At 41.9% G+C, this 23,723-nt stretch overlaps 1 protein-coding gene across 2 annotated transcripts; it reads left to right on the forward strand.

Moving 5' to 3' along the window:
- Positions 1 to 2,736: 2,736 nt before the first annotated feature.
- LOC311144902 (AP-3 complex subunit mu-2-like) lies at positions 2,737 to 10,878 on the forward strand. Of its 2 annotated transcripts, XM_084181076.1 has the most exons (10): positions 2,737 to 2,832; positions 3,294 to 3,578; positions 3,818 to 3,989; positions 4,305 to 4,442; positions 6,264 to 6,349; positions 6,938 to 7,071; positions 7,729 to 7,936; positions 8,251 to 8,395; positions 8,819 to 9,592; positions 9,901 to 10,878. In XM_084181076.1, the coding sequence occupies exons 2-9, from the start codon at positions 3,306 to 3,308 to the stop codon at positions 8,917 to 8,919; spliced, it is 1,257 nt and encodes a 418-aa protein (XP_084037202.1). In that variant the 5' UTR covers positions 2,737 to 2,832; positions 3,294 to 3,305; the 3' UTR covers positions 8,920 to 9,592; positions 9,901 to 10,878. The 2 variants fall into 2 exon arrangements, with proteins under 2 accessions (XP_084037202.1, XP_084037203.1); XM_084181077.1 differs by lacking the exon at positions 8,819 to 9,592 and having other exon boundaries at positions 2,745 to 2,832; positions 8,251 to 8,328; positions 9,897 to 10,878.
- The last annotated feature ends 12,845 nt before the right edge of the window (positions 10,879 to 23,723 follow it).

The raw sequence follows: 23,723 nt of genomic DNA on the forward strand, positions 1-23,723 counted from the left end.
ATTGATTAAATTAAATTTTTTCCTCATCAATCTACACACAATACACCATATTGACAAAGTGAAAAATGTTTTTTAGAAATTTTAGCAAATATATTAAACATAGAAAAACACAACTTATTTACATAAGTACTCAGACCCTTTGCTATGAGACTTGAAATTGAGCTCAGGTGCATCCTGTTTCCATTGATCATCCTTGATGTTTCTACTTGATTGGAGCCCACCTTTGGTAAATTCAATTGATTGGACATTATTTGGAAAGGCACACACCTGTCTATATAAGGTCCCACAGTTGACAGTGCATGTCAGAGCAAAAACCAAGCCATGAGGTCGAAGGAATTTTCCGTAGAGCTCCGAGACACGATTGGTGAAGGGTACCAAAACATTTCTGCAGCATTGAAGGTCCTCAAGAACACAGTGGCCTCTATCATTCTTAAATGGAAGAAGTTTGGAACCAACAAGACTCTTCTGAGCTGGCCACCCGGCCAAACTGAGCAATCGGGGGAGAAGGGCCTTGGTCAGGGAGGTGACCAAGAACCCGATAGTAACTGACAGAGCTCCCGAGTTATTCTGTGGAGATGGGGGAACCTTCCAGAAGGACAACCATCTCTGCAGCACTCAACCAATCAGGCCTTTATGGCAGAGTCGCCTGACAGAAGCCACTCCTCAGTAAAAGGCACATGACAGCCCGCTTGGAGTTTGCCAAAAGGCACCTAAAGGACTCTCAGAACATGAGAAACAAGATTGAACTATTTGGCTTGAATGCCAAGCGTCACGTCTGGAGGAAACCTGGAACCATCCCTACGGTGAAGCATGGTGGTGGCAGCATCATGCTGTGGGGATGTTTTTGAGCGGCAGTGACTGGGAGACTAGTCAGGATCAAGGGAAAAATGAACAGTGCAAAGTACAGAGATCCTTGATGATAACCTGCTCCAGAGCGCTCAGGACCTCAGACTGGGGTGACGGTTCACCTTCCAACAGGACAATGACCCTAAGCACACAGCAAAGACAATGCAGGTATGGCTTCGGGACAAGTCTCTGAATGTCCTTGAGTGGCCCAGCCAGAGCCTGTAACAGATCGAACATCTCTGGAGAGACCTGAAAATAGCTGTGCAGCGATGCTCCCCATCTAACCTGACAGCTTGAGAGGATCTGCAGAGAAGAATAGGAGAAACTCCACAAATACAGGTGTGCCAAGCTTATAGCGTCATACCCAAGAAGACTTGAGGCTGTAATCGCTGCCAAAGGTGTTTCAACAAAGTACTGCGTAAAGGGTCTGAATACTTACATAAATGTGATATTTCAGTTATTTTTTAAAGTTTTTGCTAAACAATCAAAAAATCAGTTTTTGCTTTGTCGTTATGGGGTATTGTGTCTATAATGAAAGGGGGGGGGGGGGGGTGTAACTAAATGTGGAAAAAGTCAAGGGGGCTGAATACTTTCCGAAGGCACTGTACGATCCAGTGCACAGAAGAGTGGATAAGAGACTGCAAAATGTCAGACTGATTGCAAATAAGTATTCAGCTTCCATTCAAGGGAACCCTATGAAGAAAATGTCCAGTCACTCCCATAAACAGCTTTCTACTTGTCAAGACACCTGCTACATCTTCAATATAAGCCAGAGGGAGCGATTCTATTATCCTATGTATCATTTACAGACTCACATATGGAACTATCAAACTGACAGATGATATACTGATTTAACAGTTGGCCTATTTACGGTGGTGTAAAGTACTTAAGTAAAAATACTTTAAAAGACTACTTAAGTAGTTGTTTTGGGTATCTGTACTTTACTATTTATATTTTTGACAAATTTTACATTTACTCCACTACATTCCTAAAGAAAATAATGTACTTTTTACTCCATACATTTTCCTTGACACCCAAAAGTACTTGTTACATTTCGAATGCTTAGCATGACAGGAAAATTGTCCAATTAATGCACATCTCAAGAGAACATCCCTGGTCATCACTACTGCCTCTGATCTGGCTGACTCACTAAACACAAAATGCTTCATTTGTAAAGAAGTCTGAGTGTTGGAGTGTGCCCCGGCTATCTGTAAAGAAAGAAAGAAAGAAAATCGTGCCATCTGGTTTGCTTAATATAAAGAATGTGAAATGATTTATACTTTTACTTTTGATACTTAAGTATATTTAAAATCAAATACTTTTAGACTTTTACGCAAGTAGTATTTTGCTGGGTGAATTTCACTCTTATTGAGTCATTTTCTCAATAATGACAATTGGGTACTTTTTCCACCACTGCCTATTTGTCTCTATTGCACATATGTAACTGTCACATTATTGGCCTATTATGTGTAATATATATTCAAGTAGCCTTCACTATTTTAAAATACTAAAATATGTATCCCTCTCAGGGCTATGCTATGGCTAATAGATCTGATACACTGGTGGTTTCAATTTAACCAGGTAAATTAATTTATATTATATTTCAAATGAATATAATGTATCTATTTTGTATGCACAAAATGTATCCACAAGATGAAATCTGATACGATCCGTGGACGATGTCTTGACACAAAATGTCAGACACGACCGTGTTGGTGAGCCAATCAAGGTGCATGTTCATCTGGCGTTCACCTGTACACTGTCCAATTACAATCTAGTTCCGAGTCTGACGTTCCCAAACATCCGCTCTATGGACCAATCACTATTTGGGAGAGGAGGGCATTCTTGCTTTTTCTCGTCTCCGATTGGTCCTCTCTGAAGTTTGCTTCCTCCTCATTCCGTTCCAGCTAACGGAGAAGAAGCGACGGCCTTTTCTAATCTTTCATTGAGAAAAGGCGAGACAAAAACATCAATAGATTGTCTTCGGTAAGTAATTACACTTTCTAAAAAGACGGAATAGCAGTAAAATATTCAGAGCAATGGATGAATAATTCCGTTCTCTGTATTCATCATCGCTGTATGACGGGGATCGCCTGCTGTCACAAGACAACCGTGTGGGGGGAGGAGGGGGGTCTGATGCACGGATGTTGTAGGGATACAGATGCAGGCCTGTCTTCAAGTAAAATATCTTCGTGTGCGTACAGGGAACCTACGGGTAGCACGGCCGCCCACTGCGGAACTTGATAGCAGGCCGAATATTTAATGAAATAGTGTCACCTTACATGAAACATTGTCACTGCTCATAGATGTATGTCTATATTTTTTTTGCGTAACTGTGTAACTCAGACTCAATTTTATTCCAACTGTCTATTTTGTTCCAACTGCATGGGATGGTATAGCTAAAACAATTTCAGAGTCGCTAAATTCTTCTTATTTTCCTGTCTCAGCCTCCAGCCAAAATGATCCACAGCCTGTTCCTCGTGAACTCCTCGGGGGATATTTTCCTTGAGAAACACTGGAAGAGCGTTGTGAGCCGCTCCGTGTGCGACTACTTCTTCGAGGCGCAAGAGCGCGCCAGTGAGCCGGAGAACGTGCCCCCCGTCATCCCGACCCCCCACCACTACCTCATCAGCGTGCTCAGGCACCGCATCTACTTTGTGGCAGTCATCCAGAGCGAGGTGCCGCCGCTCTTTGTCATCGAGTTCCTACACAGGGTAGTTGATACATTCCAGGTTTGTACTTGGACTTGGTATACTCACTTTTCATCCATTCACTTTCATTTGTACTTGTTCAGGCTCTTCTTCACCTAGGTCTACCTTGCAATGTGATCTGTCCAGCGGTCTAAAGTCTTACAACTGCTAACTCTCTCTGAGTTACTGAATGTCTTATTGTTAAGTTACCAAATGTTTTTACTTTTTAAAGGATGTCGTAAGTCATTGATCAAAATATACTGATCCCGCCCTGTTGTCAGGACTATTTTGGGGTGTGCACGGAGGCAGCGATCAAGGACAATGTGGTGGTAGTATATGAGCTGCTAGAGGAGATGCTGGACAATGGCTTCCCCCTGGCCACAGAGTCCAACATCCTCAAAGAGCTCATCAAGCCACCCACCATCCTGCGCACAGTGGTCAACACCATCACAGGTACCTGAAGATTACCATGTCTGCCTCTACACGGTCACTATGTCATCACTTTTTTCCTGACTATTAAAAACCTCAACCTCCTAGTATTATACCACATAACCTGACCAGGAAAAACAGGCCCTTAGTCATGACGTGTGTTCATCATTATTTACATTATTTCTTAATTATTCATCATAATTATTTACACATTATTGGCAGCATTGGCTATGATACTATATGTTTTTAAACGTTGCATTTAGACCCATGTCACTGTACACAACTATCTGAATGTGTACATAATGTTTGTGTCATATTTGACTGTTCTGTTGTCTGTAGGCAGCACCAATGTAGGGGAGCAGCTCCCTACTGGGCAGTTGTCTGTAGTGCCATGGCGACGCACTGGAGTCAAGTACACCAACAACGAGGCCTACTTTGATGTAGTGGAGGAGATTGATGCCATCATTGATAAATCAGGTATAGTTGGCCCACTGCCCCATCATGCTGTCAGGTAAAACTGTCCTGACCCATTAAAAGCAACAGAAACACAGAACTTGACATTCTGATTGACTCTTTCTCTCTATATTTATATATTTACACTACTGGTCAAAGGTTTTAGAACACCTACTCATTCATTTTCTACATTGTAGAATAATAGTGAAGACATAAAAACTATGAAATAACACATATGGAATCATGTAGTAACCAAAAAAATGTTAAACAAATCAAAATATATTTTATATTTGAGATTCTTCAAATAGCCACCCTTTGCCTTGATGACAGCTTTGCACACTCTTGGCATTCTATAAAGCACCTTCACCTGGAATGCTTTTCCCACATATGCTAAGCACTTGTTGGCTGCTTTTCCTTCACTCTGCCTTCCGACTCATCCCAAACCATCTCACTTTGGTTGAGGTCGGGGGATTGTGGTGGCGAGGTCATGTGATGCAGCACTCCATCACTCTTCTTCTTGGTAAAATAGCCCTTACACAGCCTTGGAGGTGTGTTGGGTCATTGTCCTGTTGAAAAACAAATGATAGTCCCACTAAGCCCAAACCAGATGGGATGGCGTATCGCTGCAGAATGCTGTGGTAGCCATGCTGGTTAAGTATGCCTTGAATTCTAAATAAATCAGACTGTCACCAGCAAAGCACCCCCATACCATAACACATTTACATTTACATTTTAGTCATTTAGCAGACGCTCTTATCCAGAGCGACTTACAGTTAGTGAGTGCATACATTATTTTTTTTTTTTTCATACTGGCCCCTCGTGGGAATCGAACCCACAACCCTGGCGTTGCAAACGACATGCTCTACCAACTGAGCTACATCCCTGCCGGCCATTCCCTCCCCTACCCTGGACGACGCTGGGCCAATTGTGCACCGCCCCATGGGTCTCCCGGTCGCAGCCGGCTACGACAGAGCCACCTCCTCCTCCATGCTTTATGGTGGGAAATACACATGCGGAGATCATCCGTTCACCCACACCGCGTCTCACAAAGACACAACAGTTGGAACCAAAAATCTGAAATTTGGACTCCAGACCAAAGGACACATTTTCACGGGTCTAATGTAAATTGCTCGTGTTTTTTGGCCCAAGCAAGTCTCTTCTTCTTATTGGTGTCCTTTAGTAGTGGTTTCTTTGCAGCAATTCGACAATGAAGGCCTGATTCACACAGTCTCCTCTGAACAGTTGATGTTGAGATATGTCTGTTACTTGAACTATGTGAAGCATTTATTTGGGCTGCAATTTCTGAGGCTGGTAACTCTAATGAACTTATCCTCTGCAGCAGAGTTAACTCTGGGTCTTCCATTCCTGTCGCGGTCCTCATGAGAGCCAGTTTTATCATAGCGCTTGATGGTTTTTGTGACTGCACTATACTATACCCCCCCTACCTTGTCACAACACAACTGATTGGCTGAAACGCATTAAGAAGGAAAGAAATTCCACAAATTAACTTGAAATTCATTCCAGGTGACTATCTCATGAAGCTGGTTGAGAGATTGCCAAGAGTGTGCAAAGCTGTCATCAAGGCAAAGGGTGGTTATTTGAAGAATCTCAAATATAAAATATATTTTGATTTGTTTAACACTTTTTTGCTTACTACATAATTCCATATGTGTTATTTCATAGTTTTTATGTCTTCACTATTATTCTACAATGTAGAAAATAGTCAAAATAAAGAAAAACCCTTGAATGAGTAGGTGCTCTAAAACTTTTGACCGGTAGTGTATATATTTATATCTCTCTATATGTATATTTATATCTCTCTATATATCTCTAACACACTCTTAGGCTCCACTATCACAGCAGAGATCCAGGGGGTGATTGATGCCTGTGTGAAACTGACAGGCATGCCTGACCTCACTCTCTCTTTCATGGTGAGTCCTCTCTTTCTCTCTCTCTCTAGCCCAGGGGTGGGCGATAATTTAGGCTCGAGGGCCATACCGGGATTTCAAAATTCAGCGGATGGACGATTTTTTTTTCTTTCTTCCAGACCTACTTGTTTTGTCAAAAGCAATTTAATGGCCAGAAAAAGGGCAGTTATTTGAAAATATATGTCCATTATAATTTCAACATACTTTCTATCTCATTTTAGATGTTCAAGAGTAGCCTGGAGTGTTTTTTTAACACATTGAATGGGCTCGCGGGCCAGATTCGTAGTTTGCCCACCTGTGCTCTAGCCAATAGTTTATCTACTCTTGTCCTGTGCAAATAACCGTTCCCTCTCTGCCTCTCCATATGAAATAATTAATATTTTTAATATTTTTGAACTGTGTTGTATAACTGTAGACTTCCTGTCCATTTCTCTCACTCTTTCTTTCTCTCTCTCTCCCTCTTTCTCTTCTGTCTTGATACCAGATTTTTAACTGTTGTACTGAATAACTGTGTCAACATTGTCCTGTCTGTTTCTGTCTCTTCCCCTCTCTTTCTCTCTGTCTTGATACACCTGTCTGATCCTGTCACAGAACCCTCGTCTGCTGGATGATGTGAGCTTCCACCCGTGTGTGAGGTTCAAGCGCTGGGAAGCTGAGAGGATCCTCTCCTTCATCCCTCCAGACGGAAACTTCCGGCTGCTCTCCTACCACGTCAGCTGCCAGAAGTCAGTACTGCGCTCTCTTTACCTCTGCAAAGAGAGGCTAAACATCATGTTATGTGCTCAAGGCATAACTCAAACACACACACACACACAGTATCTGAATGTTTGCTTTTTCTTGTCATTGTCTTAATTCAGTCTCCACCCATTAAAGGTCAACAAGGTATTTCAAAGTAAATTTACATTGTAGTTTAGGCTCGAACTAAAACTAGAGTTGTTGTAAAACGTTAGCTAGATGAAGACCTGTGTTTGGTTTAACGTTACATTCATAATTAAATGGATGTTTTTATTCACAAAACATCCATTTGGCAAAGCATTAGATGTAAGTACAATAGTATAGTGTCAGTACTGTACATTTATTGGTATAGATTGGATCATTATTCCCTTGTGGTTTGGCTTGGGAAAACCCAGAAACAATATTTTGCAGCAATGCCACTATGGTAATGGTCCTGACGTTTACATTATCAAAATTTTTTGTTTGAAGTTTCACGTTTGAAAGTTGTAATAACAATGTAACAAACTGACATCTGTGCAGAAAATGATTCACTTTCAGGATTATTCACTTACTTACTTGCACACTTTGTGTTCAGTGTGCTCTGTGCTGTTTCTGTCTCTGTGTCCGTCCTACCTGTGTTATTCTGACACTCTGTGTCTGCCCCTCAGTCTGGTGGCCATCCCAGTGTACGTCAAGCACAACATCACGTTTAGGGAGGGTAGTTCTCAGGGCCGCTTTGAGCTGACCCTGGGCCCCAAGCAGACCATGGGGAAGGGGTTAGAGGCTGTTCTGATCAGCAGCCAGCTACCCAGAGGAGTCCTCAACACCAACCTCAACCCCTCCCAGGGGACATACACCTTCGACCCTGTCACTAAGGTAAGGTGGTTGGAAAGGGAGTGTGAGTGTGAGAGACGGAGTGACAGTCTGTCCATCTGTGCGTGCGACTGTGTGTGTGTGTATGTGCGACTGTGTGTATGTGCGACTGTGTGTGCGTGCGACTGTGTGTGTATGCAGACAGGGACTTATCCGACCAGTTTGGTGAATGCTGTAAACATACAAAAGGGTATATAATCTTACGTTTCAAGGGATGGTTAATTCCGCCTCCCACCCACCTGTTTGCGTTCAAAACAATACCCTTCTTCCTGTGTGTGGTAATAACAGTGGGAGGCTACTGTGTTGTCCCTATGCAGCTCTTGTCATGGGACGTGGGTAAAATCAACCCTCAGAAGCTGCCTAGTCTAAAGGGCTCTATGAGCCTGCAGGCAGGGGCCTCCAAGCCAGACGAGAACCCCACCATCAACATCCAGTTCAAGATCCAACAGTCGGCCCTCTCAGGTAAGACAAACACACACACACACACACACACCTTATCAGAATTGGTTATTACACTCTAGAGTAGCAGTTGCTCCTTAGCCGTTGAACTAGTATCAATTTAGGGAATAAATAAATATCTAACCCTAGATCATATATTAATATTCTATCTACTAACTCCGTATTACACAGCATGGTCAGCAGACACTACATTACATCCACACAGCTTATTCACAGTGACACCTTTTACCACTAGATGGAGACAAGATACTCCATTTCTATTTGTTTTATCTGATCCCCCACAGAGGTTTGCATCTGTTTCCAAAAGGGATGTAGGCTACTTCCCTTGAATTGTCCAAATCCAATGGTTTATATGACTTTCTGTAGAATACATTTTAAATAGCAATGTGACACCTTTTCTCCTTTAATTTCCTTGTTCTTCTCCAGGACTGAAGGTGAATCGGTTGGATATGTACGGGGAGAAATACAAACCGTTCAAAGGCATCAAGTACATGACCAAGGCCGGCAAATTCCAGGTGCGGACATAGAGGCTCGGCTCGCCGCTCTCTGGCCTCTGCACCAATACTACTACAGATGGTGGGGAATAAATACAGAAAATATAAGGAAGGGAGTGGCTATGGTACATTCCCAGTGTAAATGCATTTCAGGATTTATCCACACAAACTGTGGGCTCTGCTGTCTAACTGAACTAGCTACCACAGAATGTGACACGACACACAAAAGCCTATTTAATGAAGTTGTTTGCACAGTCAAATGGGTGGAGATAAGAGGCTATCCGTCTAAACGTGTCTACAGCTTTTGTAGTAAGCTAAAGCCTGGAATTGGTCTTTCTGTTGTGCTATTTCTGGTTCCTTTTCCAATCTCGTTGCTATCCTTTGAATTCCTTTTGTGAGCGAGAATGGCAGGCAAAACGGTTTGTGTGTGCTTCCCTCAAATGTGGGCTACTACTGTCTACTGCTAGTACGTCTCCTCATGCTCCCATCCATTCCTTATAACCAATGGCCCAGAGTTTCGGTCATCACGAGTTAACACAGCTACAATGTCATAATTATGGCTAAACCCCGCCCATTTCTACAATTTATCTTCTTAAAATCTGATTTTAAATCTAAACCTAACCACACTGCTAACCTTATGCTTAACCTTAAATTAAGACCAAAAAGCTTATTTTTTTCAGCCAATTTTGACATTGTGGCTGACTTTGTGGCTCTACCAACTGAGCTACCTCCCTGCCGGCCATTCCCTCCCCTACCCTAGACGACACTGGGCCAATTGTGTGCCGCCCCATTGGTCTCCCGGTTGCGGCCGGCTACGACAGAGCCTGGATTCGAACCATGTCTCCCGAGTGGCGCAGTGGTCTAAGGCACTGCATCGCAGTGCTAGCTGTGCCACTAGAGATCCTGGTTCGAATCCAGGCTCTGTCGTAGCCGGCCACAACCGGGAGACCAATGGGGCGGCACACAATTGGCCCAGTGTCGTCTAGGGTAGGGGAGGGAATGGCCGGCAGGGAGGTAGCTCAGTTGGTAGAGCATGGCGTTTGCAACGCCAGGGTTGTGGGTTCAATTCCCATGGGGGGCCAGTATAAAAAAATATATATGTATGCACTAACTGTAAGTCGCTCTGGATAAGAGCGTCTTCTAAATGACGTAAATGTAAATGTAGATTCTGACTTTGTGGTTGTGTTATCTAGTGGAAACCCAGAGTTTCTTCTGCTCAGGTCATATGGTCAGGACTTGAAAAGTTCCTGGCTCTACCTATATTACATGTTATTCTAAATTCTCTGTTCCCTTTACTTATTCCAATGCTCCCTGTTTTCTGAATTTCTCTCTTCGGTCCTTTAACCAAATGTATTTCTGTGTCTCTGTCTGTTATCAACTCTGGAGTCAACACACTGGAGTTTGAGAATGCGACATGAAATCCCTCCGCCTGAATCATTCACTACCATGCCTATTTCTGTCAACAGTTAATACTGTAGGCATAACCATGTCATTCCCAAATCCAATGTAGCGGTTGTAGGATGAGTTTGACACAGTACGTTAGTTTTTCTCTCTTTTTCTATATCATATAAGGCGTCAGGTCGAGCACCTTGCTGTGGCCTACCTGATGTTTTATCCACCTTAATCCCTCCTGATGACCTTTTTAATTATTATTTATTGACCAATGATTGATCAATGATGTAATCCTGATACGAGCACCAAATCGTATACTGTATAACCCAGCTCATATCATGCAGCTCAAATGTATCTTTATTACTCTATAGTGAATTCTACATAGGCTTGAGCACCATGAAGACCAATAACATGAAACATGCTGCCCCCCTATACCGACTGACTCCATACTGCAGTTTGATGGTACTGTTGTTTGGGTTTCCCTATCAAGAATGTTCAAGGTTTGGGTTTACAGCTTTTGTTTTGTTTGTGTGTTTGTCAAATGAATTCAAATTTAGTTTTACAATGGTATGACATTAAAGAATTAAGTGATATGTTGAATTATCCGGTCCATTGTCTTCCCCTCTGATAGATACTAGGAAACCACTAATCAATGTGGCTGTACCAACAAAAATAACCTAATTTGTCTACATATCTGTAACAACACATTTGTCTAAAAATCATCTTGAGTATTATAAGAGGCCATTTATGATGATGTATGGGAGGTTTGATTAAAGGTTAATGCCAGCCGTTTTAGTTTCACTTGATTTCAATACAATTATCTTGAAGTACAGTATCATCAAAAATTGGAAACAAATGTTATGGGGTCTCGCAGCAAACAATGACCTGTCGTTTCCGCCAGCGTTTTTTAGATGCGGTCGGAACTCCGGTGGCAGACCATCGGCTGGCGGATAGTCGGCAATCGCACATCGGTCCACTAGCGTTTCTTGAGCGGCAAGCCACAATGCTAGATGGAAGTCTGACCTTCAGTGGAGGAACGTCGCCATGTCGATATGCGGACCCCGTGCGTGCGACCTGCTGTAACACCTTCTCATAGATTAAGTACTGCTACTATTGCTGAAAACAATATATATATTTAATACAAACCACACGGATTTGACAAGAATTGAACTTTACCATTCAGCTTTGCCTGGAAAGTGCCCATTATGAAGTTCCACATTTTGTAATCGCATAATGCAATTTCAATGTAATAGCAAGTTCCACTACTTTGTGTGTTCTTACAAGTAGATAGCTTGCATACTTTCACTTTTAAGTAACCTATTCACTAATCTTGGGCATTGTGAAGGAGTTTTAGTGAATATAGAACAAAAGTGACAGGAAATGCATCTTTATTTTACAACAATACACAAATTAAGCTATTCTATTAGGTATAGCTTAACAATACTACCTTTAGCACAAAACTGCAATGTAATGTATTTACATAGATGTTAGACTTACAAACAGTGCAGGCTCTAGACTTAAGAGGCCCCTAGGCAATATGTTCTGTAAAGTCTTCCTTAGTTTTCAGTTTCCATTAGGAAACGTTATAAACAAGTAAAAAAAAAAAAGATACATTTCTCAATTGTTGGTGGAATAACTTGATCAGAGAAGATGAGTCAGTAAAATGTTCTAACTGAAGATTCATGCCAACCGGGGAATGCATTTAAACTGAATATGGGCACAAACCACCCTATGTGTCTATAGGGATATCATTGTGTGTGTTGCTTAAGGTATTGAAGATGGACAGGAGGGTTTCATGTCTAATGTTGAGGGGCTCATGTGCTAGTGGCGCTTGAGGGTGAGTGATGTCATCAACATCTTTCAGGAACCAGACAGAAGTCCTGTTGAAGAAATGCCACAATTAAAGATCCATAGACTTTCATCACAATTATTGTTTTACATATGAATTTTCCCCTTTGTGGTACCACACAACAGGTAAGGGGCACCTTTTAATGGTGATTCGCAAACCACACAGAAGGTAAAGGACGCCTTTTAATGGTGATTCATAACCTTTTGAAAATTAGGGTGCAGGTCTGCAATTGAAGACTAATCTCGAAATATGTATCGGAACGACTATAAGGCTTTACATGAATTTCACATTAAGTCGTACAGTGTTTACACTTCTATATTCGTGGAATCAAGCGGTAAAGGTACTCATACCAACTGTATACAACACCATAATTCTCAAAAGGTTATGAATCACCATTAAAAAACCCTCTTACCTTCTGTGTTGTTTGCGAATCACCATTAAAAAGGCGCGCCTTACCTGCTGCGTGGTACCACATAAACGTTGTCCTGTGGAATCCTCTGGAGAACAGCTCATCATCTGGATCACCTTGCTCGCGCATCTGTCTCTATAAAAACCCAATCTGTGTCTCTGTGGTCCCAGTAGAACGCCGAGGTCAGTTGATGTTACCTCAAAATTCATGCAAGTTATGAGAAATTAAAGTACGTTTGTTAAGTTATGGTAATTGTTTGATATGTGTTGGTGAACACATAATTAGGAGAGGGAGTACAAAACCAACGACGCTAGACAGAGAGGAATTTGCTTAAGCAAAAGGCAGTTTATTAAACACAGAGATAGCTGGTACTGCTCAAGCTACATGCATGGGATCCTGCTAATTAACATGCATGGACCCAATCAATTGCCTCTTATGGAGACAGTTGAGAAGGATGGATAAACAGAGTTTACGGCACTATTTTATACAATGTAACATAAAGGAAGGGGTCCTTCTTCTAGTCCCTTGATTGGTTCCCGAGGCGTAGGAGGCGGGTCTGCTCTGTCCAGAGTAGAAGCCCCATTGGTGCACGGCAGAGTCCTCTGCCCTTGGCACCCGACCAGTAGAAGGAAGTGGAGTTTGAGTGTGCGTCCACAGTGAAATGTCTGTGTGTGTCAAAGAACTCGTGAGGCCTGAGAATGAGTGTGCGTGCAAATGAAATATTGGTGTGTGTCAAGGGAACTAGTGAGAAGCAACAAGTGATTGTGGCCTGTGGCGTGGGTGTTGTCCTTGGCCACCTGGTGACAAGATATGGTCCTCTGTCCATTGTTCTTGCATAGGAACAGCATTTATTGAAAACAAGCTCCTGACCCTAATAGGTCTTGCACAACATCTTACACAACATATATTCAGATCAATCTATAACAGTTTATATTTACTACGACATATGTTATATCATGACAAACAGTATGGCTAAGGTTAATGTTAACAAGGACACTAGGAACTGTCATGTGTCAATAAGTCAATAAGCCTTCAGGGTTAACGTTAGGGACTTCAAGTTAGATGACCGACGCTAACGTTAGACTAGCGCTAAGTTGGCAGACAACTTTAGGTTTGGCCAACTAACGTTACATGGACAATAAAAGTGCCCTACAGTTGTCCGGTAACAAGAACAATAAAGGGAGCCAGAAAGTTAACATTGTCAAGCTACAAACAGTAACCAGCTAAAAGTTTTAAAATAGTAAAGCGATGTGCTTAGTTATCTAGCTTCAATAGCTAGTCAACCGTCCTTCGGGGTCGCGAGATGTTCTTCAGAACAAACTACTAGCAAGCTGCAGGGTGAGTGGCCGTTGGAACTGCTTTGTTGTAACGTTAGCTCTGCTAAATTGTAAAGAGCAACCTTAAAGCTAGGTTACTTAAAATGATTGCTACAATTAACTAGCTAGCTATGTTCGCTCATCAAATGTACCTTATTTTATCTAACTTACCTCAAAGCTAGCTGTAGCTCATCACGTTTATACAATTGTAGCATAGCTCTTCCGTGTCGCTTTAACGTAGCGCTCAGACACGCATATTTAAATACCGAGTAAAAGGTAATGTGGTCAACAAAAATGAGCACCAATCATAATCGCCATTTCACCGGTTTACGCACCAATAGAATTAACTGTAAATATTTTTAACACTGTTCTGCGATCAGCCAGCTCATGTCAAATATATATATTTTTTAGCTCCACAAAACTGTGGGAACATCATATTCTGAGAAAATGCACTAAACAAGTGACATCAGGTCTAACCTACATACAGTATTTGACTAATTGATGTGCTACAATTATGTCCACGAAATCAGCTGATGCATTTTAATTTGTTTACAATTGTCAAGTGTATACAACAATAAAGTGAATATACTGACTAAAGCAATTTTTTTGGGAAATACTCAGCCCTCATGTGACTTCAATGATATATTTAGTCATTAATTAGGACTACATCAGTCTAGTATTGGTGCTATACATTCAGTGTAGTATTATCTGCATGCACAGAGTAAAAATTGTCCACCATCCTTAGACACACACACAGAGAAACATACCATGGAGATTGGTGTAAACTACATTAATTGACATGTAATTTTCCTGTTGTTGCCCTTCTTAGATAACCAGTGACCAATCTTGCATTGTTTTGTTATTGACTTAAAGTGATGTTAAACATTCCAGCGTTGATTGTATCATTTGATTTTCTTTGCAGATATCCAGTCTATATACCGAAAGTTTCCAGGTAAAATGTCCAGTTACTGGAGTAAACGTAGAAAAATTCAGAGGGGAGTTGCACAAGATTTGCAAAAACTAAAGTCAGGATCTGTGGAAAGGGAAGAGAGGCATGATTGTAATGGCATAAGCAATTTAATGCAAGTGGCTCTTCCAACGCAGGAGTCACATAGTAGGGCTGAGCCAGCTGATGTTGGCACACTAAGTGGTAGTGAGGGTGGGATTAACGAGAGCTTCACTGAGAGCACAGAGGAGAGCATTGATGAAAGTACAGATGAGGAGGATGATATCAGAAAGTTACTTTCGGATTGGGCTCTTAGGAAACAAATTCCACATTCATCATTAACTGAACTACTCAAGATTCTATCCACGAAAATACCCAAATTAGGCCTACCAAAAGATTTCCAGTGGTGGAAACTAAAGAAGTCTCTGGGGGAACTTATTTCCACGCTGGCATTAAACATGGTGTGCTGTCCCACCTTACAACATCTGTTCATACAAGGTTGTCTGAGTCAGTGTCCCTCCAAATCAATATTGATGGCCTTCCTCTATACAAGAGCTCAAACGCTCAATTCTGGCCTATCTTAGGGCTGATTTCTTGCATGACTTTGTTGAGGAAATGCAGCAGCTGGAAACTGAAGGTGTTTTTTTTTGGAGACAGAAATCTTAAAGTCCAAATCTCTACCATTATTTGTGACGCACCAGCAAGGGCCTTTGTCAGAAATGAAATGGTCACAATGGCTACTATGGCTGTGACAAATGCCATCAAAAGGGAGTCTACTACCTGAATCATATGACTTTCCCAGAAACAATAGCCCCTCTGAGGTCCAACCACGACACTTTTGATGATTTGACTGATGACTCGCATTACAGTGGGACAACACCTTTAGGATCATTGTCAATTGGTTTGGTGACACCGTTTCCTCTTGACTACATACACCTGGAATTTTTGGGAATTACACGGAAACGGATAACTCTATGGCGGCAGAAAGGGCCACTGAAAACACGTTTGGTCCAGCTGTTGTCAGAAATGTACCTTCACAGCTGACTGACCTCACACTCCATCAGAAATCTACAGAAAACCCAGATCACTGAATGAGTCTGACCGTTGGAAGGCAACTGAGTTCCGTACATTTCTCTTATATACTGGGCTGTCTGTTTAAAAGGGAATATTCCAAGGGTGATGTATGAGAACTTCATGTTGCTTGCAGTTGCCATGACCATCTTTCTAAATGTATCCTTGTGTGCAGACCACGCAGACTATGCCGGAAACCTCTTGGTTTTGTTTGTGGACCACTACAGCTGCCTGGGGTGGCAGGTAGCTTAGTGGTTAAGAGCGTTGTGCCAGTAACCGAAAGGTCGCTGGTTCTAATCCCTGAGCCGACTAGGTGAAAAATCTGTCGATGTGCCCTTGAGCAAGGCACTTAAGCCTAATTGCTCCTGTAAGTCGCTCTGGATAAGAGTGTCTGCTAAATGACTTAAATGTATGGGAAGGAATACATAACATGCATTGCCTTACCCATCTCAGTCATCAAGCATTTGGTGTTCTTTACAATATCTCTTGCTTCCCCTTCGAGAACTTTCTTGGCCAGTTAAAAATAATGATAAGAAAACCAAACAAGCCTTTAGAGCAGGTTATACGGAGGCTGTCAGAAAGAGAGGCCATGAGAGCAACACAGTCAGATGCAGAGAAAACACTACAAAAGCAGCATGACAATGGCCCAGTCCCAAATGGTCTAACAGTGAAAGAGCAGTATAAAAAAATGCAGTTCACTCACTTCTCCGTGCAGATGTCCACTGGGAATAACTGTGTCCAGTTGAGGAACAAGGAGGTTGTCCAAGTGCAAACCCTGCTGGTGGAGGAACATGGAAACACTTTGATTGTGTACAAAACATTCAAATCAAATCAAATCACATTTTATTTTTCACTTGCGCATAATACAACAGTGAAATGCTTACTTACAAGCCCTTAACCAACAATGCAGTTAAAAAAAAGAATACCCCCCAGAAAAATCACAAAAAAATACAATATAAAATAATACGAAATAAAAGTAACAAATAATTAAAGAGCAGCAGTAAAAATAACAATTGCGAGGCTATATACAGGGGGTACCGGTACCGAGTCAATGTGCGGGGTCACCAGTTAGTCGAGGTAATTAGGGGTAATATGTACATGTACAGTTGAAGTTGGAAGTTTAACAGCTTAGCCAAATACATTTAATCTCAGTTTTTCACAATTCCTGACATTTAATCCTAGTAAAAATTCCCTGTCTTAGGTCAGTTTGGATCACCACTTTATTTTTAAAATGTGAAATGTCAGAATAATAGTAGAGATAATTATTTATTTCAGCTTTAATTTCTTTCATCACATTCCCAGTGGGTCAGAAGTTTACATATACTCAATTAGTATTTGGTAGCATTGCCTTTAAATTGTTTAACTTGGGTCAAACGTTTTGGGTAGCCTTCCACAAGCTTCCCACAATAAGTTGGGTGAATTTTGGCCCATTCCTCCTGACAGAGATGGTGTAACTGAGTCAGGTTTGTAGGCCTTCTTGCTCGCACAAGCTTTTTCAGGTCTGCCCATAAATGTTCTATAGGATTGAGGTCAGGGCTTTGTGATGGCCACTCCAATACCTTGACTTTGTTGTCCTTAAGCCATTTTGCCACAACTTTGGAAGTATGCTTGGGGTCATTGTCCATTTGGAAGACCCATTTGCGACCAAGCTTTAACTTCCTGACTGATGTCTTGAGATGTTGCTTCAATATATCCACATAATTTTCCTTCCTCATGATGCCATCTATTTTGTGAAGTGCACCAGTCCCTCCTGCAGCAAAGCACCCCCACAGCATGATGCTGCCACCCCCGTGCTTCACGGTTGGGATGGTGTTCTTCGGCTTGCAAGCAACCCCCTTTTTCATCCAAACATAACAATGGTCATTATGGCCAAACAGTTCTATTTTTGTTTCATCAGACCAGAGGACATTTCTCCAAAAAGTACGATCTTTGTCCCCATGTGCAAACCGTAGTCTGGCTTTTTTATGGCGGTTTTGGTGCAGTGGCTTCTTCCTTGCTGAGCGGCCTTTCAGGTTATGTCGATATAGGACTTGTTTTACTGTGGATATAGATACTTTTGTACCTGTTTCCTCCAGCATCTTCACAAGGTCCTTTGCTGTTGTTCTGGGATGGATTTGCACTTTTCGCACACCAAAGTACGTTCATCTCTAGGAGACAGAACGCGTCTCCATCCTGAGCGGTATGACGGCTACGTGGTCCCATGGTGTTTATACTTGCGTACTATTGTTTGTACAGATGAACGTGGTACCTTCAGGCGTTTGGAAATTGCTCCCAACGATGAACCAGACTTGTGGAGGTCTACAATTTTTTTTCTGAGGTCTTGGCTGATTTCCTTTGATTTTCCCATGATGTCAAGCAAAGATGCACTGAGTTTGAAAGTAGGCCTGGAAATACATCCACAGGTACACATCCAATTGACTCAAATGATGTCAATTAGCCTATCAGAAGCTTCTAAAGCCATGACATCATTTTCTGGAATTTTCCAAGCTGTTTAAAGGCACAGTCAACTTAGTGTATGTAAACTTCTGACCCACTGGAATTGTGATACAGTGAATTATAAGTGAAATAATCTGTCTGTAAACAATTGTTGGAAAAATTACTTGTGTCATGCACAAAGTAGATGTCCTTACCGACTTGCCAAAACGATAGTTTGTAAACAAGAAATGTGTGAGTGGTTGAAAAACACATTTTAATGACTCCAACCTAAGTGTATGTAAACAGAGTTATTAAAGTGAATATGCATAGATAATAAACAGAGAGTAGCAGCAGCGTAAAAGAGGGGTGGGGGGGCAATGCAAATAGTCTGGGTAGCCATTTGATTAGATGTTCAGGAGTCTTATGGCTTGGGGGTAGAAGCTGTTTAGAAGCCTCTTGGACCTACACTTGGTGCTCCGGTACCGCTTGCCGTGCGGTAGCAAAGAGAGCATTCTATGACTAGGGTGGCTGGAGTCTTTGACAATTTTTAGGGCCTTCCTCTGACACCGCCTGGTATAGAGGTCCTGGATGGCAGGAAGCTTGGCCCCAGTGATGTACTGGGCCGTATGCACTACCCTCTGTAGTGCCTTGCGGTCGGAGGCCGAGCAGTTGCCATATCAGGCAGTGATGCAACCAGTCAGGATGCTCTCGATGGTGCAGCTGTAGAACCTTTTGATGGTCCCATGCCAAATCTTTTCAGTCTCCTTAGGGGGAATAGGTTTTGTCGTGCCCTCTTCACGACTGTCTTGGTGTGCTTGGACCATATTAGTTTGTTGGTGATGTGGACACCAAGGAACTCGAAGCTCTCAACCTGTTCCACTACAGCCCCTTCGATGAGAATGGGGGCGTGCTCAGTCCTCTTCTTTTTCCTGTAGTCCACAATCATCTCCTTTGTCTTGATCACGTTGAGGGAGAGGTTGTTGTCCTGGCACCACACGGCCAGGTCTCTGACCTCCTCCCTATAGGCTGTCTCATCATTGTCGGTGATCAGGCCTACCACTGTTGTGTCATCGGCAAACTTAATGATGGTGTTGGAGTCGTGCCTGGCCATGCAGTCATGAGTGAACAGGGAGTACAAGAGGGGACTGAGCACGCACGCCTGATGGGCCCCCATGTTGCGGATCAGCGTGGCGGATGTGTTGTTACCTACCCTTACCACCTGGGGGTGGCTGTCAGGAAGTCCAGGATCCAGTTGCAGAGGGAGGTGTTTAGTCCCAGGGTCCTTAGCTTAGTGATGAGCTTTGAGGGCCCTATGGTGTTGAACGCTGAGCTGTAGTCAATGAATAGCATTCTCACATAGGTGTTCCTTTTGTCCAGGTGTGAAAGGACAATATTGCAGCATCTGTGGATCTGTTGGGGCAATATGCAAATTGGAGTGGGTCTAGGGTTTCTGGGATAATGGTGTTGATGTGAGCCATGACCAGCCTTTCAAAGCACTTCATGGCTACAGACGTGAGTGCTATGGGTCGGTAGTCATTTAGGCAGGTTACCTTAGTGTTTTTGGGCACAGGGACTATGGTGGTCTGCTTGAAACATGTTGGTATTACAGACTCAGACAGGGAGAGGTTGAAAATGTCAGTGAAGACACTTGCCAGTTGGTCAGCGCATGCTCGGAGTACACGTCCTGGTAATCCGTCTGGCCCTGCGGCCTTGTGAATGTTGACCTGTTTAAAGGTCTTACTCACATCGGCTACGGAGAGCGTGATCACACAGTCATCCGGAACAGCTGATGCTCTCATGCATGTTTCAGTGTTAATTGCCTCGAAGCGAGCATAGAAGTAATTTAGCTCGTCTGGTAGGCTCGTGTCACTGGGCAGCTCGCGGCTGTGTTTCCCTTTGTAGTCTGTAATAGTTTGCAAGCCCTGCCCTATCCGACGAGTGTTGGAGCCGGTGTAGTACGATTCGATCTTAGTCCTGTATTGACGCTTTGCCTGTTTGATGGTTCGTCGGAGGGCATAGCAGGATTTCTTATAAGCTTCCGGGTTAGAGTCCCGCTCCTTGAAAGCGGCAGCTCTACCCTTTAGCTCAGTGCGGATGTTGCCTGTAATCCATGGCTTCTGGTTGGGGTATGTACGTACAGTCACTGTGGGAACAACGTCATCGATGCACTTATTGATGAAGCCAGTGACTGATGTGGTGTACTCCTCAATGCTATCGGAAGAATCCCAGAACATATTCCAGTCTGTGCTAGCAAAACAAGTCTGTGCTAGCAAAACAAGTCTGTGTCATCATCACTGCTTGAAATTTTCCATCTCTCTGGATTGAAGGATGAACTTATTTTCACTCAAGCCACAAATGTGCTACAGAAGTTTGTTCTACTCCCGTGCAAAGAGGGCTTTGCTGGGATGCCATTACTCCATTTGTAGGATACAAAGCACCAATATTATTTTTTTCTGTTTTCCCGGTATCTCCTTTCAAGGTAAATTGTCAGTAAATACATTACAGAAAATTAATTATTTACTTGAAGGGATTTTCTTCAACTCCTACAATTAGATGTTACTATTGTGAAATGTTTGAGTAAACTAATCTAATTGAGTGCCCTTATTTGCTTTTTTGTTCACAGTACCATGTTAGCTGTGGTTAATTTCCTGAACGAAGATGACAGTTTAGCTGTCATCTCAAAAACCTGCTGCACCAAGGACAAATGTTATTGGCCTCCATAGAAGAGCCAAGAGAGGTCAAGGAAGGCAGTGATGTCGCATGAACGGCCGGACATTGATACATGGGAGGTGTATTCAATTCAATTACTGAAGACAAAGAGTGAGTACTTTAACTGAATATTAAGATACTAAATGTCTTGTTTGCAGACATTTACAGATGAACTGATAAGTTCCTGTTTCGTGATGTTTTCAGATTCATATGAGAAAGCCCATGAGTGCCTGGTTCGGGCAGAAAAAGGCTCAAGCCTGGAAACAGAGCCAGAGTCTCACCAAAGAAAGAGAAGGTAAGATTTAGTGTTTGAAATTAAAGGAATCTAAACACTACACTACTACTCTAAAAACTTCATGCTTGCTGTCATTCACAGGCGAAATCCAAAATTTCATCAGACCGACTGAGGAGTCTGCCGCTGATCATAACCAGCACCCACCAGCACCAAAGACCCCCAAATTCACCCAAAAAAGGGATGATTCCACACACAAAAAAAGTATATGCAAGATTTCATTTCTTGGCAATGAATTGTTCATACAAAGTATAAGTCTAATTTTCACAACCTGCATTTCATTTGCACAATTTGCAACAGTATCTTCTAGACCCTCTTTGTCACTCTCTGCTGGGGGTAAGTGCCTCTTACGTACTGAATGTAATTAAGTATATCACATAACATTATGCTTAAGAACTAATAATGTTATAATGTGTTTTTTGAAGGAATGCTGAAATAGTTTGGCTGTGAACTCAGATGTATAGAACAAATAACTATGCTTAACTTTGATCTGAACAGGTCCTCAGTCCTCTTCGTCACGGGGGCTAGCTGCTCACCAATCTGAAGGTACCTGATCTTGCCCATCATATTATCCGAGGTGTAAAGGGAGAAATGCTCTACAATGTTAATCTTGAATAAATAAATAAAACACACATCTTATGTCAGCAAGTTACCACGGGTGTGTTTCACTATAATTATTGCTTTCATGCAACGATTATCAACACAAACCATTAGTTAGATTTAATTCCCCAAAAATTTTTACAAGTAGGATATAGAAATAACGGAGAAATGTGACAGAAAATGTAACGTTAATGGAAAGTGTTCATTACCTTTGCTAGCAAGTTGTTGAAAGGGAATCCTTGCAATCAAAACGTTGTCCAACTGGGAAAGTTCACTGCTAGCTAGGTGATGCTGGAGGAGTTTGAACATCGGCTTGCTGGGAATGAGGAGCTTCAGGAGAAATTGGTAATTGGCAAGAATATGTTATCACACTACATACAGTTAACACCAGAGGTTTTTGGGTAGCGACACTTTTTATCATCGTTAGGGCTCTGTCTATGGGATTAAATAAAGTAAAGACTCTTGGGGTATTGTACATGTTAAGTAATTGGGTGCTTATGAAGTCTGTGACTCGGAGGAGCTCCCAACTGCGTTTCTTTGGAGGGACTTTAGACCTGTAGTTTCTGTATGGTTCACTGCTCTTTAGACCACTAACAATGGACAATTTATTTTACAGGTTAGGTTTTTGGCTGCTAAAGGGGGCAAGTCCGTCTAAGACTCAGTGAGGAGGATGTTTGCCTGCCTTTTCTCCAACGACCTGTTCAGGCTTTGTAACTGGACTGGCTTGGGACATAAGATCTCTTTCAGGCAGCTAGCTTTAAAAAGCATTGTTTACAGTACGTTTTTATTAGTATATGAATTCACTTTCTGGTAATATAGATATCTTTGATTAAACCTGGGGACAGTTTTGAATCTGAAACATGATGTGTTTAAATAGTTCTTGACCTTGTTCGCTCATGAAGAACAAATATTGATAAGAATTTTTCTGTTGTTTCAGGAGCAATAAGAAAGAACCCCTCTACAAAAGAGGCAACAGAGAGGAACCTCCAATAGGTGGTCGCAAAATGTCTGAAGGGAGCTGCTGACAGTGAAGGGGGTAGGAAAGAAAGACAGGCAAATTGAGGAGGCTCAAGAAACAATTTTCTGTTTGTCTGTGTTTATTGTATTGTACTGTACATGCTCATTATTTCATAGTCCAGGACATGATTTTGTGTAATAACAATTAGAAAGCCTAATATATATATATATATATATATATATATATATATATATATATATATATATATATATATTTATGTATTTATTTATTTATTTTATTACTATTACTAATTGTATAATACTTATTGTTTTTAATTATATCATATATAAAATGCATATTCATCGTTACCATGTATTTAATGTAGATATTTTTATATTGTAATGTGTTTTACAATAAATTTGCAACGATTTTTTAGAGTGGTGTACATTATTTTGAATTCATTACTGTGTGTAGAGATACTGATACGGTGTACAGATCATGGACCGCCAACAAATACTACTATGTACTAGTAGCAGACCTCTGTCGGAAAAGTGGCGGCTGCCGCTGGTGGTCCGCTGGAAAAACGATGAGCAAAACGCCCGGTGGACCACTACTGGCTGGCCGGCCATATGCTATAGCTGTTTCTTTTCTACCGCACATCATAGACTCAGGGGTGAAAGTAAGGTGGCATGGTCAGGTACTGCATCCAGGTTAAATAAATAGTGGGGGTACGCCGTACTGGTAAAACGTGAGGCTATCACAATTAATACAACATGACCAAAAAACTATTACACCATTATTTAACATTACTGCATGTCAGCCGCATGACAAATTAGCAAATTGACTGGAAACCGGGTGGTATACGCTCCAAATTACGGTT

This window comes from Coregonus lavaretus (genome assembly GCF_964263955.1).
Source record: "Coregonus lavaretus genome assembly, chromosome: 17".
In the NCBI taxonomy this organism is placed as follows: Eukaryota; Metazoa; Chordata; class Actinopteri; order Salmoniformes; family Salmonidae; genus Coregonus; species Coregonus lavaretus.